Genomic DNA, 16,041 nt, shown 5'->3' with positions numbered 1-16,041 from the left:
TTTGGAGTTCTCCCCATCCTCCCAACCTGCCTTGTGGTAGAGGGGCAGAGGGGGGTGGCAGGCTGATCGAACACAGACTCACTTGGCAAGAGGCTCCGGTTGGTCCCCATCCTACAGGGGATGGGCTGTATAACCCAGGGCCATTTGTGCACCATCGGTGGGTCTCAGTTTACCCCTCACTCAATGATGGGGTCGACAAAGCTTCCTAGGGAGGCAGAGGTGAGGGGTAGCCAGGATGCATATCGAGCCACTGACCCCAGAGCCCTCGGCCCTTGCTCATTAATGGGCACCAGACATCCAGAGGTGAGCAGGACCCTATACAAAGTGCTGTGGGGAGGCTGACATGCAGACCACCAGGGCAAGGACAGGACAGTGTGCCAGTGTTACAGTGGGGCTCTGGGCACCTCGAGAGGAGGAGATGGAATCAGGAATGGTCACTACGCTGTGTCTGGAAAATCGAAAGGCAACTGGCATTCACCCGTTCCTTCGCGGCCGACAGGCGTTCCTGGTGTCCCCTAAGACTCCATTCACCTTCAGAGTGAGGTCTCACTTCCTTCCAGAGTGGCCTCATTTTCTGGAGTCTTTCTAAAGGATGAGATATCAGTTCTAGCACTTCTGCTTACACCCCCAATAGATAGTCTTGAGGAGGCGTCCAGCGTGCAGGCGCTGCATTCTGTGGGCCACTCGCCGACCTATCAAGAAGGAAGAGCTGCTTAGGATACAGGAAGCTGGAGAGAGCGTTACTCCCACCCGACAATAAGAAAAAGCCGGAAAACCTACAAAAGCGTAACTTTCCTTGAACCCCTAAGAGAGCTGAAGAGGCAGGGCCACCAGATGGCCTGAATTCTCAGGGAAGTCAGGTGCCTCCAAGGAGAGCACTGAGCCACCTGGGGCAGAGCACAGGAGGGAGGTGCGGCCAGAGCAGGCAGTGCAAGTTCAGCTAAAAACCTTAACTGATCGCTCAAGGGCAAGGATGGGCTACCATGAGCGCAGGGAACTCTGGGAGCTACAGTCACAAGGATGGATGCTTCAGGCCAACCTTAAGGTTTTTCTCCAAGGACCCTCTGGGTGCTCCCGAGGAAGACTGGAGTCAGGAGAAACTTCCTTCACTGAGGCAAGACTGGCGGAGGGGAGCTGCAGCCCTACCCCCTAGGGAACAGAAGCCTCATGCTGCTGGGGGAAGGGCAGTAAACTCTGCAGCCTGCAGAGCACAGGTGAAGGTCAGTGTAGATGGGAAAGAAAAAGGGAAAAAAACCTCTACCTCTGAATTTGGGGTGTTAAACTTTCCGGGGCTCACACAGTAAGGATCAGTCCACTACTAGGGAAGCAGGGGGAGGGGAACGCTTCTGAGAAAATCCCGCCCCCAGGCCCAGGCCTACAGCGCCTGCGCAGACTGAGGCTGGGTGGGACCACAGAGAACACTTTTGCCCTTGCCGCCAGGCTAGCTAGTGACAAGCAACAGATGTTTACACTGCGGGTGGAGCAGGCGTGCAGAGACCCTCTCCAAGATACACAGACCAAACGGAAGCCTTTAGCCAAGGGTTGAGCAGACACTGAGAAAAATCAGCCTGCACCGCAAGCCTAGGGAACCCTAATTGGAAGCTGGTGGATCACAGACAGCAGCCATAGCAACAGCAAAGTCCAAACCCAGATGAACTCCTGATAAGATCGACCTCCCATGTGCAGGTCCTGGATAAATACTGTTCACCTCTGTCTCTACTGAACTTGGGCAACAGACACTGTCGGAGCCTAGCCCGTGTCCCCCGGGCATGTGTCTCCCAGTGTCCGCCTGCTGTTCCCACTGCCAGGCCCCACCCCTGAGGCCTACAAGGCTGGCTGGAGGTGTCAGGTGTTGGTCCCCCCCAGAATAGCCCTCAGCCAGTGATGGATTTTAGTTGGGGGATAAACCACCCCAGAGGTCTGCAGCAGGAGTCAGCCTCAGTTGCCCCCAGTGCAAACTTACTAATAGGCCATTTCTCAGCTGCCTGTCTTTCCCTGTCACCCCCCATTTCCCTGTTGGTGCTCTCTGGGGTCACCTCCCAAATTAACTACTTGCACTCAAATCCTTGTCTTGGGATCTCAGCCTAAGATAGCTTCCTGCCTTCTGCTCAGGCCCCACTCAGGAGCCCAGGGGTCTGACCCCAGACAGCCACAGTGCTCTCAGATTACTCCTGAAACCCACCTATTTTCAGCCTTCACCCATCTCCTTCCATCAGGATGAGGCACACACAGGAGGCTCCACAGTCTGTCTCATGGTGACCCACCAGGTCAGGACCCCAGATGGGCCCAGATCTGTTGGAATCCCAGCAGAGAACACAGCTCAGCTTTGGGGCTGGTCCCCAGCTGGCCTACCCTGCACAAAGCCACAAGCCAAGGGCCTTGAGGGAGATCACTCAAACCAGTGGACAATCCCTAAGTCTCTGCAATTTGTCAGGGAAAGCCTGGCACAATTTCAGTTTGAAAAATGTTCCTTCTTAGTTTCCTTTTCTGCTGGAAAATCCCTGTTACCAAAGACACTGATGCCAAAAAATATTGACTCTCTGTGCAGGACGCTGAAAAGAAATACGGAGACAGAGTTTTGGAGGAATGAGGAAAATGGCTTTAATCGTTGCCTGGCAAAGGGGGTAACATAACAGTCTAGCACCTCAAGAACTGTGCCCCATTCCCTGGGGAATAGGGAAAGGTTATATAGCCCAGGGTTCGTGGTCTTGGGTAGGTGATAAGGCTCAAAGTAATGAAGGTCTTGCATTCCTTTTCTTCTGCAAATTCATGGCCAAAGCTGGTGTCAGCTCAGCAACCGGGTCTGGTGTCCCTGAAGTTATCGGCCCCGACCTTCTTTCTTTCTTTTTTCTTTAAATAAATTTATTTATTTATTTATTTATTTTTGGCTGTGCTGGGTCTTTGTTGCTGCATGTGGGCTTTCTTTAGTTGTGGCGAGCGGGGGCTACTCTTTGTTGCGGTGTGCTGGCTTCTCATTGCTGTGGCTTCTCTTGTTGCAGAGCACGGGCTCTAGGCACGCGGGCTTCAGTAGTTGTGGCACGTGGGCTCAGTAGTTGTGGCTCACTGGCTCTAGTGCGCAGGCTCAGTAGCCGTGGTGCACGGCCTTAGTTGCTCTGCAGCATGTGGGATCTTCCCGGACCAGGGCTCTAACCCATGTCCCCTGCATTGGCAGGAGAATTCTTAACCACTGCGCCACCAGGGAAGCCCCATGACCTTCTTTCTGATATGAAGAGTGCTTTGAGGGAGTGTAGGGGGAGAAGAAATGCCACGTGCAAAGCGTAATTCGTATGGAGTCAGAGAGTAATCAGCCTTGTGAAGGACACGTGTAGCTACAAGTGTGTGTTAGTAGTAACAGCTAAAGAATAACCAAGATTGCTTAACTCTTTCAGGCCTGTTTATGCTGTTTCCCAAGCCTGTTCACTGTTTCCTTATTTTCCTTGGCAGAAAAGCCTCTTTTCTATTTCTGCTGCAACCAACATTCGAGAGAGTCTGTCCGTGGCTGGCTGGACAAGAGTTGTAATTGTTGAACTACTCTATCCCCCACGCCAAATCTCATCAATTTGAAATTGATTCATTATGAAAATTATTTTATCTTCCTGAACACAGGCCGACTGCTTGAGAAGGCAGCTGGGACAGAGCGGGTGGGCAGCAAGCCAGGTAAAGACTCCAAACCTCCTGGAAATAACCCGCAAAGTAAATGCGAGTTATGGAAAGATGCCCGTCTTCAATAGCAGCAGGAGTTAGGGGCTTTGGATCATCTCTTATAGGTGCTTTCAACAATGTCTATGAAAACAGGGGCAGCAGTGTTGCCTGTCTTGAAATAGTGTGCGGATTTTATGTGGTGAGTCACGGGCAGTGTCTTAACCAGAGTAAATATATTTTTAATGTTATTTACTTTGATCCTCTTGTCCCAGGGCGTTCAGAATTGCTCTGTGGGTATTTAGGTTGCCCCAAAGGTGTCCCGGAAGTTGCTGTGGGGACTCAGGAGGACAGATGGTGGGGCTCCTGGGAAACAGAAGCCCTTTCCTCCCTCCCCCAGCCCAGGTGCCATGGATGTCCTGACACCTTGGTCTGCATCCCTTCTGGGCCCGCTGCACTCCCCCCACCTCTGTTTTCCAGCCTCAGACCAGCCATGCGGCCCCCTTGGTCCCTCGAGTCTTTCAGGGGGTGGGTAAGCCAGTGGTGAAGCTGCACTTCTGTCAGAGGGTGAGTGCCCCAGGGCCGAGGGTGAAAGGTGGGAGAGGGCCAGAGACGCGGGGGGTTAGTCTGCTTCCCATTTATGTCTGAGGTCTTCACAGATGTCCTATGACAGGCTCTGCCGCAGGAGCGGCTCTTGTCAACTTCGGGACCGTGTGTGGTCTGGATGAAACTTTCATTGGGCCTCCCCTTGCCAGGTGTCAGAACATGAGCATTTCTTTTCTTGGGCTGGTAAGATTCCCAAGAAGAATCTTCCTCCTTCTGTTTTGGATGTTATAACCTGGCTGCAGCGTTCTGGTGCCTATCAGTGAAGAAGACTGAGGGTCTCAGCGCTTGTGTGGAGACTGTCATTCTTACTGTGCAGCTCCTGGTGCCTCCTGGCCCAGAGACCCAACCTCACCAAAAGTAAACCTCCAGGCGTCTGCTGGAGGGGGCTACCTGGGGGTCTGCCTGCTTCCTAAATAGACATCCAGCCAGCCCTCTTGCTGCCAGTCCACCTTAATGCCAACCTCCAGTAGCCACTCCAATGGCCGAGGTTCTGGTGGTCCTAAGGGCAAGGTTGCCTCTTTCTCCCCTTCCCCCCACTGACACCTTAAGATTCAGCTTTCTCGGGACTGCTAAGTGGAACCCTGTGTCCAGGTGATTTCTGGCTTCTAAATTGTGTTACTCTCATCTTCTCTTCCTGTCTCTTTGTTGTTGTGGATTTAAGCCTTTCTTTAGTCCTTTACTGTTATTTTAGTGGGATTTTGAGAAGGAACAGGTAAAAGCAACTCTCTTTGTTGGATTGATTCTTCTGCTGCTTGCAATCAAAAGATCCCCCCATGTTCATGAAAATCTACATTTGCTTGTTGTAAAAGACGCCCTCTTGGCTTAAACAAGAGAAGTTTCTTCCTCTGTTACTTGGTTGTGTAAGTGTCTCAGCTGGAGGGGTGGTTCTGCTCAGGGAGGCCCAGGCTCCTGCAGTCTTGTTGCTCTGCTTCCTTAAGGTGCTGCTGTCATCTGCAGGGTGGAAGATGGTCACTCCCCCACCTGCAGCAGAGCCCATGGGAAAGGGCCAAGGGGCAAGGCGGACTCACCCACTCCCCTTACGTGCATACCCAGAGAGTTGCATACTTCAGTTCCACTCACATCCCACTGGCCAGAACCCAGTCTGGTGAGCACACCTTCCCACAAGAGGACTCGGAATGCAATCCTTGGCTGGGAATCATGCACCTGGCCAAAAATCAGGGCTCTCTTCATATGCACCAGAAGGAAAGGGTAGGCATCGGGTGACTGCTAGCAGCCTCTGCCACCCTGATGAAGACAGGAATCTATCCTAGGTTCCCCACAATGAGAATTTGCCTCTGCCTCCCCGTGTCCTACTGAAACTGCACAACTCAGATGGGACTCAAATCCAGCTGAAACTGAGATTGGGACTTGAACCCACGGGCTGGGACTCTAACCCACACGATCTTAATTAAGATCACACACCTGGTCTCAGGACTTAATGAAGCTGGGGTCCTTTATGTTTCAGCACAGAAGGAATTCAGCAAGAGGCAAAGTGATAGGCAAGAAGTGGATTTATTTAGAGAGAGACACATTCCATAGACAGAATGCGGTCTGTCTCAAAAGGCAAGAGCAGCCCTGGGAGAAGCACACTCCACAGACAGAGTGTGGGCCGTCTCAGAAGGCGAGAGGCCCGGAAATACGGGGTGGTTAGTCTTTATGGGCTGGGTAATGTCATAGGCTGATGAGTGGGGGGATCGCTCCAACTGTATTCCAACTGTTTTGAGGATTATTCCACCTATTTTGGCCACTGCCCAGTATTTGCCCTTTAATGGCCTCAGAACTGTCATGGTGCCTGTATGTGTGTCACTTAGCGTGCTGATGTATCACAGCTAGCATATAACGAGGCTCCAGGTCTACTGGAAGTCGGATCTTCCACCCTTTTGGGCCTAGTAGGTGTGGGGGAAGTTAACAGGCTTGTTCAGGCTTCAGAGGCCATAATAGGCCTTTGACTAAAAGAAGACCCTGAAAGGAACTACATGCCGAACTGCTGGACTACGTGCAGGTCAACAGAAACAGCACTAACAAGTCTTCAGAACCAACAGATAAGGAAGGGAGTAAGTCACGAAGCTCCCTCGGCCTAGGGAATCTGGCCAGTTCCCAAGGATCAGTGAACATTCTGAGACTTACACTAGAGAGCAAAACATTTCTGATAACAGCCAGAGCTGCATATTTGCACATAAGCTGGTGATTATCAGCTTGTGGCTTGGCATTAAAAGCAGGACTCATGGGTGTCCCTGGTGGTGCAGTGGTTAAGAATCCACCTGCCAATGCAGGGGACACGGGTTCGAGCCCCGGTCCGGGAAGATCCCACATGCCGCGGAGCAACTAAGCCCATGTGCCACAACTACTGAGCCTGAGCTCTAGAGCCCGCGAGCCACAACTACTGAGCCTGCGTGCCACAATTACTGAAGCCTGCGCGCCTAGAGCCCATGCTCTGCAATAAGAGAAGCCACCACATTGGGAAGCCCGTGCACCGCAACGAAGTATAGCCCCTGCTCATTGCAACTAGAGAAAGCCTGTGCGCAGCAACAAAGACCCAATGCAGCCAAAAATAAATAAATAAATATATTAAAAAAAGAAAAAAAAAAAGTACAGGATTCCTTTGAGCAGTACTCTGAAGCCTCACCCATGGGGTGACTGCGCTGCTCGGGACCTTCCAGCTGGGACTCCAGATCGCTGTTCCAGGGACTTCCCAGTGTTGCTTGGAGCTGGATGTAGGCGTTTCCCCACTTTGGTGATGTCTATACATTTATTTCTTGCTATGTTGCTTGTCCTTATGCTGTAACTTACTACTTCCAATCGGGACTCCGGATCGTTATTCAAGGGACTTCCCAGCCTTGCTTGGATCTAGATGTAGCTGTTTTCCCAATTTGGTGATTGTAAATTCATTTATTTCTTACTATTTTGCTTATCTTCATGCTACGATTTATAACTAGCCTAATAGACTTTCTTATCTCTTACTTAATTAAGGGTAGAGTGGTTATTTTGCCAACAATCCTCCGAACCTGAAACCTGAGAGTAAGTCTCTCAGCAAAACAGTAGGTTCTAACCAGTTTGTGTTGCATCCTCCATGGCTGTGTCATTCTTTGAAACGTTGTGCCCTGCCCCCTTCCCTCCTGTTTCACTGCCCTGCAGCACACTGGGCCCCTGTGTGCAGGAACATGGTGATCAGTGGATGTGCCTGGCTTCTGACACTGGGGACTCCTGAGAGCAGGCAGGAGTCCACAGGGGCAGGGTGGGAGCCAGCTGAAGCCAGAAGTTTCAGGAATCCTGGGGTGGCCAGAGTGTGTTCAGCCAGCTCCTGAGTGAACAACCTCAGCTGGGTAGAGAGAGAGGGGGAATCAAAGCTGTATTAGTTTCCAGTCTTGTGTAATAAATTACCACGCAATTAGCAGCTTAAAATAACACGCTTTTATCATCTGATAGTTGTCAGTCAGAAGTTCAGATGGTCTTGACCTTCCAGGAAGGTGGTCTCCATCCTTCCAGATCCAAATCAGAGCAAGTGCCCTTCTTGTGGGAGACTCGGACTTGTAGTTAAGGCGGGGCTTTTGCCCTTAGCGCCAGGAGGACCCTCGGAGGCTCTAATGAAGGACTTGAAGTTAGAGCATTATTTTGGGAATGTGTGCATTTTGGGGGGAAACGTTCACAGCTTTTCTTAGATTCTCCAAGACATCAAAAAAATGGCGGAAAGAAAAAGAATCAAGTGTTGAATTAATTACTCCCCTAAGGAGTTTACTCCTATGGTTGGGTACAACGATGCTTCACTGACCTCACTAGGAGCCACTTGAGCACACGGATGAGTTAACGTTTAAAAGGTCCATAAAACCAGACTCACAAGTTTGGTTCTTGTTGGAAACTGAGATCCTGCCAGGCTGCTGATGGCATCTAGGACAGGGTGTGCAGGGGTGTAGTGTTAGGGGAACCACGGACCAAAACTGCCCACCCTGGCCAGGCAAGATAGTAGCCACTTGCATGAGTTATCCTACAACAGGAGGTCCTGGTAAGGACACAGAACTAACAAGATATCACTAACCAGAAGAATTCAAGGAAGGTCAAAAGGAGAGAGGATTCGCCCGTCCATGTGTCCTGCCAAACTCCCAGAATCCTTCTCACTGGAATCCATCTTGGCTGAGCAATGCCCACGCCACCAGGAAGAACCCTGAGTCAGAATGATTGGCCAGAGACGATCCAGAAGCTAACCCCATTACCATAAAACCTGAGACTGCGAGCCACGTGGCAGAGCAGTTCTCCTGGGTTCCCTGACCCTGTTGCTCTCCACCAGGGCGCCCCTTCCCAATAAAGTCACCTGCTTTGTCAGCACGTGTGTCTCCTTGGACAATTCATTTCCAAGTGTTAGACAAGAGCCCACTCTCGGGACCTGGAAGGGGTCCCCCTTCATGCAAAATAGGATCTGTGGTAGGGTCACGGTCATGTTGAAAACCCTTCAGTGTTTCTCCAAAACCCTCAGATAGAATCCAAGCTCTCCTTCCCCAATATGCTTGCTATGGTCTGAATGTCTGTGTCCCCCCAGAATTCAGAAGTTGAAATATTAACCCCCAAGGTGATGGTATAAGGAGGAGGAAACACTGGGAGGTGCTTAGATCATGAGGGTGGAGCCCTCCTGAATGGGATTAGTGTCCTTCTAATAGAGGCCACAAAGAGCTCTCTTTCCCCTTCCATCATGTGAGGACACAGTGAAAAGACAGCCACCTAGGAACCTAAATGTGCTGCAGCCTTGATCTCTTGACTTCTCAGCCTCCAATACTGTGAGGAATAAATTTCTGTTGTTTATAAGTCACCCATTTTATGGTATTTTTGTTATAGCAGCCTGAATGGACTAAGACACTGCTGTGATGTGCCTTCCCTCTGGGCACCCCCAAAGCCCTGGTGTGGCCTCTGGTGTCATCAGAGGGCAACATCAATGGCTGTGTGCCTGTTGGTCCACCCACGCAGCAGACCAAGAGTGCTACCTAGGAAAGGCCAAGTTCCCTAGTGCACAGCCCAGTGCCTGACCCACAGCTCACGCTCAAAGAGTTCGTGGAAAGGAGGAGTGAATCAACATGCAAGCGAATTTTCTGATGTTCTGGGATAGATCCCATCCTGGCGATGAGAAGTTTCTACAAGACCTTGTACTGGGGGGAGAAGGATATTTAGGGACCATGGTCCTGAAGCAGAAAGATCAGAGCCCTTGACAAACTAGATTTTCTTTCTAGCTGTTGGGGGAAAAAGGCCAGGGCGCTGGACTTTGACTTTGGGAGGAAACAGTGACGTCCTGGGGCCGCTGCTTTCTGAGCCTCAGCCAGGCCACTTAGGAAATAGCCATTGCATATGCAGAGGGTAGGAGTGGGGTGCGTGCAAATGAGGCTCCAAACAGGATGCTCCCTCCCCTTCCATTCCTGACTCTGCACAGGAACTGAGCCAAAACACCCACCCTGGCTGGGACCTTTGAGGTCTTTCAGACCAACTCCCCATATAGAGAGGGCCGAATGCAGGCCCAGAGCGGAGGTGACCCACCCGGGGTCACACACAGAGTCTGAAGCTGGGCAAGGACAGGTTCCAGGCTTCACCGTTTGACTCAGTCCATCTCTGGGCACCCCGACACCATGTCGCTCTAAAAGAAGTGAGCCTTCCCCCACCCCGACTTCAGGCAAACAAGAAGGAAGGGATGCGGAGGGGTTGCAACAACTCATTTTTATTTCTTATTTTCCTCTGGGGGTGCAGCGTTTGGTCCCTTCCTGCATCAGGCTGGCGAGCAGGGCACTACCTGGTCCTCTTCTCTGCAAAGGGAGTGACAGGGAGCTGTCACAAGCCCACCACGAGGGACACAAGGGCAAACCCAGTGGATCCCAGGAGGACTTTGGGTGACAGGGAGAGTCCACCTGATCCTGGGGGAGAAGCAGAGGGTGAGTAGAATGGGACGGGCAGGCTGGGGCAGCTTGTGGGGCAGAACCATAGGGTCCGAGACTCCAGGGCCTGTCAGGAGAACCTCAGGCCCAGAGATCCCACCCAGAACCCTTCTCTGTTTCCCCAACCCCCAAGGATCTCTGTTTGGGCAAGGCTGCTGCAAGCAGGTACCCAAAGGCATGAACTCCGGTGGTGAAACTGAGTGCTGGGAGCTGCCTCTCTCTCTGGGGAAGAAGGCCGAGCCCCAGGTGGGACAGAGACGCCCCAGCTAACTCAGAAAGTCTGCTTTGGGCAGAGTCAGCCTGAGCTGAGCACACCCTAGGCCAGAGCATCTTCCCCCAGCAACGCACCTGCTTCAGAGACCCAGAGAGAGAGTGACCACGGAGGGTGAGACAAAGGCACAGGCAGACTGGGGCTCACCAGGGCTAAGGTCAGGGCTGGATGCTCTGAGGCTCTTGTCCTCCCTCACCTTCCACAACAAGCCCCATCGGGGACACTCACCCACGGACTGGAGAGTGGCCGCCGGGCTGCCGGCGGCAACTCCGCCCCCGTTGGCCATGGCGGCCGCTGACATCATCTTGGCCGCTAAGGAGGAGGCTGTGATTCCTGCCCCGGTGAAGCCCACGGCGCCCAGCACCACGGGCACAGCCCCCACGACAGGGCTGTAGGGGGCGAGGAGCTGGGTTGAGGGGGAGATGGACACGCTCCCACAGCACACACGCAGAGCACATCAAGCTTGGGGGACTTCAGGGAGCCTGGAGAAGGGGTAAAGCCTGAGCTTGGGAGAGATTCGAGGCCCGGCCCGCAGTCAGGAGTCGAGGGCAGCACAGCTGGTGGGGAAAGCGGAGGGGAGGGCCGCGGGGTCACCGGGGTCAGGCCTCTGATCCGCAGCAGGACCTTCCTCGGGAAAGGCCTCAGCTTCTGCCTTAGTAAAATCCTGGAACTAAGTTGGGGGCGGGGCGGAGGTTTGCAAGCTTCTTGTCTTCGCTGAGGACATCTTTAATACAAGCAAATCCTACCCAGGGCCCAGCATAAAGCAAGGAGCACGTTCTGAGCCCGGCTTGGATCCCAACTCTGGGTCTCCACGGCATCACCGCAGAGCAACTGGGAGCCAGAGTCGCTGAGCCAGTGGCTTCCCCTTAACACACCTCCTGGGTCCAGACTGTGCGCGTGTCTCATCCTACGTAACCCTCACAATAACCCTGAATGGGCAGCCTTGGCCTGATTTTCACGAGGAAAGCTGAACCCAGAGGAGTTCAAAGCCACGGGGCGGAGGCTCAGCAGGGAGGTTGGGCCCCTGCTGGGGCTGCCTCTGTGCCACATGGAAGCTCGCCATTTCCTCACTGTAGCGCCTCCTCCGCTACAACGCACAGGAAGCCTGGGGCAGGTGCAAGGCCAGCGGCTCCCCAAGTCCCAGGGCCTGGGGATGGACGAGGCGCAGGTTTCCGCGGCAGAGACTTACCTCCTCCCGCCACAGCTGCAGCAGCCTTGGCTGGAAACCGAAAGAACATTCTGTGAGTGGATCCACACTGGCTGCCCCTCCACTCCCTGAGCCCACAGCCCACCTATGGGGGGGCTTCCCCAGGCTGGGAGACACAGGAAGGAAGGACCCCTGCCTGCTTCCTCCTGAGAAGGTGAGCCACAGCCCTGAGCTTGGCAAAGGCTGCTGGGTAGGCGGATGACCTGTCCTGAGTGGACCTGCATGCGTCGGCCTAGAGTAATCTGGAGACGGGGTTTGAGGGCCTTGTTCCAGAAAAATCCAACCATCAGACAGGGGTTTTGTTGCGTGTTTTTTAATGTCTGCGGACTGGTTGCTTGGGGGTTGTTTGTGGGAAGCACAGAAGTTCTTTTTTCTCTCTGCCTTCCTAGCCAGGTTTGGTCAAAAAAAAAACAACAAAAAACCTTACCAATTTGGGAAGGAAGGTGTGCCGCTGCAGCCCCCTTCACAGTGAATGCGGGACTCTTGGCAAAGTAATTTAGGGCATGGTGGTTTGACTGGGGCAGGAAGAGGCGAAGTGAGTGTCACGCCTTCTGAGCCGGGATGTTAGTTCATCTGAAATAGGGTTGGTGTTTTCGGAGTGTGTGTCTTGGGGGGGCGTTATATAACCTTCTCCTTCCGTCCACGGAAACCTCTTCGACAGCAGTAAATCCTTGTGGAGAGGTGTGTTTCATTTTGCAGGACCCGGCTGAAATCAGGGCAAGCACTGCTGAAGGCCTGAAGGCTGCTTGAGAACAGTGCTGGGACGCATTGAATGTTCCTGATTCTCCAAGGCCCCACCTATTGCCCCTTCCTCTGGAAAGCTGACCCTGACCCTCCCAATCAGAACCATCCTTGATCCCCTGTGGCTGGAGCCGCTCACAACACTGGACCATAGTTGCCTGGCTCCCCAACGCTGAGTCCCTGGAACTCCCTGGCAGAGGTCTTGGTCTGCAGCAGCCAGCGGGGACCAGTAGTTCTAAAACTAGCAGGGTGTGCAGGAGTGAGCTCAGCCAGCTCCCCAAGAAGAGAGCTTTGGGGTGGCAGGGAAGGAATTACAGAGATTAAGGGGTATGAAAGCTAAACCCTAAGTGACCAGTGGGCCACCTGGTTGGGGTACAGAACCAGAGACTCAAGAATCAGGAGCCCAGTTAAAGGGTATTTGAGGCTCAGCATTATTGTTTGGGAGGAGAGACGATGCCAGGCTGGCCAGCAGCTTGGCGCACCTGGGCCCCAACACACAGACGGCCCAGGGGAAAGGGTGCTGTCTGTCTGATGGCCTGCCTGCAGGGCTCCCCCAGTGGACATCTCCGAGTGGAGGAGCATGGCCCTTCTGGGCTGTTCAGAACCTGCCCTGCCCTGAGCCTTCCTCCCAGGCCCCGGCGCCTGCCTTTCTGTTCTACTTCCTGTCCCAGGCTCCGGAACAGCTACCCACCCCACCTCACCTCCCAGCTCAGGGCCCGTGGACAATGCTCCCTTCATTTGTAAATAAGGGGCAACATCATCTTTCTCTGGGGTTGTTATGAGAATTAAGTGAATTGATAAATGTCAAGTGCTAAGCTTAGTGACTAGGATATCACAGGGTTTGATCAAATTCAGCTGTTCTGATTCTTTTCATCTTATGAATCGTTTCTCGTAAGCTGAGGAGTCCTCATATTTCTGACCATGAGGACTCCTGCCAGTTGTGGCCCAGGTAGGCGTCCAAGGAGGGTTATCTATCACCCAGGGCCAGTTATCTCCTAGTGGGAAAGTGGTCAGGGCCGCAGCAGGGCATCCTAGCAGGTAGGAGCCATTCAGCGTCCCCAGCAAGGATCCCAGGGTAGATGTGGCCCCAGCCAGGGCAGCGTTGGATGACAGGGTGAGTCCTAAGAACAGAGGGTGATGCACAGGAGTCAGAGGTCAGAGGTTGGGCAGTGGTTGGAGGCTGTGTCACCGCCCACAGCCCCCAGCCAATTCCATCCTGTACAGCTTCCGTTGGCAGAGGTGGGAGGACCCCGGGGGTCCACCCCAGGGGCAGAAAGTTGAACGGTGGCGGATGCACGCTGGAGCACTTTGCAGCGATTGAAAGCAAGGATTAGAAGCTCACCTATCGACCCTGAGGGATCTCAAAAACATAGCTGTCAAGTGTGGAATAAAAGAAATAAAATGAGATATACAGTACACTCTTCTGTATGTAAATTAAAACACATCCAAACAAAAAGCGACACCCATTTTACAGAAATATATACGAAAAACAGATACACGTTCAACATGTTAGAAAGGCTGACGTTCTAATATGAGAGGGGGGAATTGCAGGCAAAAGGGAAGATAAACAGCGAGAATAAATAAATAAAGCCAGAAAGGGGGCTTCCAAGAACTAATTGAAGAAAATGGGCCTGAATTGAAGAATTTTGTTCAAATCAACGCTCTGGATCTGAGATCCATCAGGACAAACTTACGAAAGGCTGGTTGGACGCTTAGGTAAAAACCTAAAGGAGGAGAATTCTGGTGGTGAATCCCGGGGAAGTGAGAGCCAGAGAGTGGGCCTCAGCCGCAGGGTCCCCCCCTCTCTAAGAAGGAGAGGGCAGGGCGCCCAGATCCCCTGTGCCCAGGGACCTGCCTCCCTCTGACCCCTCGCAGAGGGAAAGCCAGGGCGGACACCCAAGGGGAAGGACAGGGGAGGGAGAGAGACTGAAGGTGATGCTGTTGTCCCCTCCCATGGGTCCTTGGGCAGGACCCTGTGCCCTCCCTAGCCCCCAAGCCAGCTCCCACCAGTCCCTGCCAGGAACACTTAGCCAAGGAAGTCCTGCCAAGACACCTCCAGAGGCTGCCCCGCCCACTTTGACCAGGCTCCCTGCAGACAATATCTTGGAAGCCAGGTTAGAGGCTAAGAGGACAGCACTGGTAAATTCTATGGCATAGAAATTGACCGGCACCCAAACTCCTGAAACAGTGGAGCTTTGATAGGGAGATGAGGACACCAGAACTGGGGTCACACCCACTGCCCTTAAAAATCTCAAGGGGCTCCAAGGGGTAGAGAGGCTGCTCTGAGCTTGTGGAAGATGCAGGCCTGGGAAGGGTCCAAGATATGGTACTGGGGTTACAGAAGGACCTGTGTGAGGGGAAGGTGGGGAGGGGGCTGGAGGGAGATTTTACTTCCCGAGGTGGGCTGCTTCCCTCCTCCTGAAACATAGATTTCTAGAACTCCCTTAGATCTCCATGGAGTAATTTAAAATGTGCCAGAATTAGGAAATCAGAACGAATTACGTTTTTAAGGCCTATACCACAGTCAGGTTGTTCTGGGTTCCTGTTCTCATGCACTCTCCTCACTAACTCAGCGAGAAGGATGAGATTACTATCCCCATTTACGATGAGGAAATACTGGCACAGAGAGCGTAAGAGATTCATCCAAGATCACAAAGGTTGGCTTGGCAAAGCGGGATTCGACCCAGGTCCAGCTGCGTCCAAAGCGTGGGCTTGAATGGCTCTGATTCGGTTCCTCTTAATGCTTGTCTCTTCCCCCTACCCAGGCTCACGGCTTGAGGGTCACCCGGGCACGGACTAGGCTCATGGCTTCCAGAGTCCCAGAGCCCAGTTGGGGGCTTAAGTCACTTCCCTCCCAAGACCCAGCTTCTCTGCCTGCAGCCACCCAGATGAGAAACATGAGACAGTTCTTCCAGTGGATGCAGACGGGTCTCCCCTCCACTCGCTGAGCTCCCCGCCCCCCGAGGGTAGGGGCGGCAGGAAGGAGCCACCCCTGCCCACCCCTGCCTGTCTTACCCACAGGAGCAGACTTTCTGAAGATGTGGAACTGACCTGTGGGTCTTGAGCTTGTCTGTGTTCTGGGAGCCCTTGAGGCTAGCTGGGAGCTGTATGAGTGAACTGGGGCAGCATCTGAGGGAGAGAGCCTGGTGGAGGACGGGCCGTGAAGGAAGACGGGGGTGAAGGCCAGAGTGGGGACCTGGGCCGGGGTCCTGGAGCCAACAGGACGAGATCTGAGACTCCAGTCTAAAGTGGAAGCAGGGCTGCCAGAAACTGGGTATGGGTAATCTGCATGGACAGACAGGCAGGTGGCAGAGGCCAGGTCAACACACATAGAATGCCTGCCACCTGACCCAGGGCCAGGCAGCCCGTGGGCCTTAGGAGACAGCTGAGCGTTCTGCACTGACGAGCCTCTTGGGAGCCCCACCAGGGGAGGGAGGCCTGTCTGTCCTTGCAGGTTCTGGCCAGTCTCCCTTGGACCCCAAGGACCCTGAGCTCTACACCAACCGGGACAGAGCTCTCTGGAGAAATGCAAATTCTCTACCTACCTGAAGAGCTCCAAAGGCCACCAGGCCAGGCAGACAAGTGTTGCTGAGTTCCTAGACTCATGATACAGTCAGACACAGAGTCTTGGGTGGGGAGGGGAGGGGTCAAGAATCCCTGAGGATAAAGTG

At 53.3% G+C, this 16,041-nt stretch overlaps 1 protein-coding gene across 1 annotated transcript; it reads right to left on the bottom strand.

Moving 5' to 3' along the window:
* Positions 1 to 9,871: 9,871 nt before the first annotated feature.
* Positions 9,872 to 14,757, bottom strand: LOC113627803 (uncharacterized; the record flags this gene model as incomplete). Its single annotated transcript, XM_027120866.1, has 4 exons — positions 9,872 to 10,130; positions 10,651 to 10,875; positions 13,291 to 13,491; positions 14,397 to 14,757. Coding segments are annotated over 4 exons (870 nt in total), but the record flags the coding sequence as incomplete, so codon positions are not given.
* Positions 14,758 to 16,041: the final 1,284 nt, after the last annotated feature.

The sequence above is a fragment of the Aethalodelphis obliquidens genome, unplaced genomic scaffold, assembly GCF_003676395.1.
Source record: "Aethalodelphis obliquidens isolate GAN/ISIS:26980383/991018 unplaced genomic scaffold, ASM367639v1 scaffold21, whole genome shotgun sequence".
Classification (NCBI taxonomy): Eukaryota; Metazoa; Chordata; class Mammalia; order Artiodactyla; family Delphinidae; genus Aethalodelphis; species Aethalodelphis obliquidens.
Note: the sequence above shows the minus strand (reverse complement) of the source record. Positions and strands in the feature narration are given on the sequence as shown.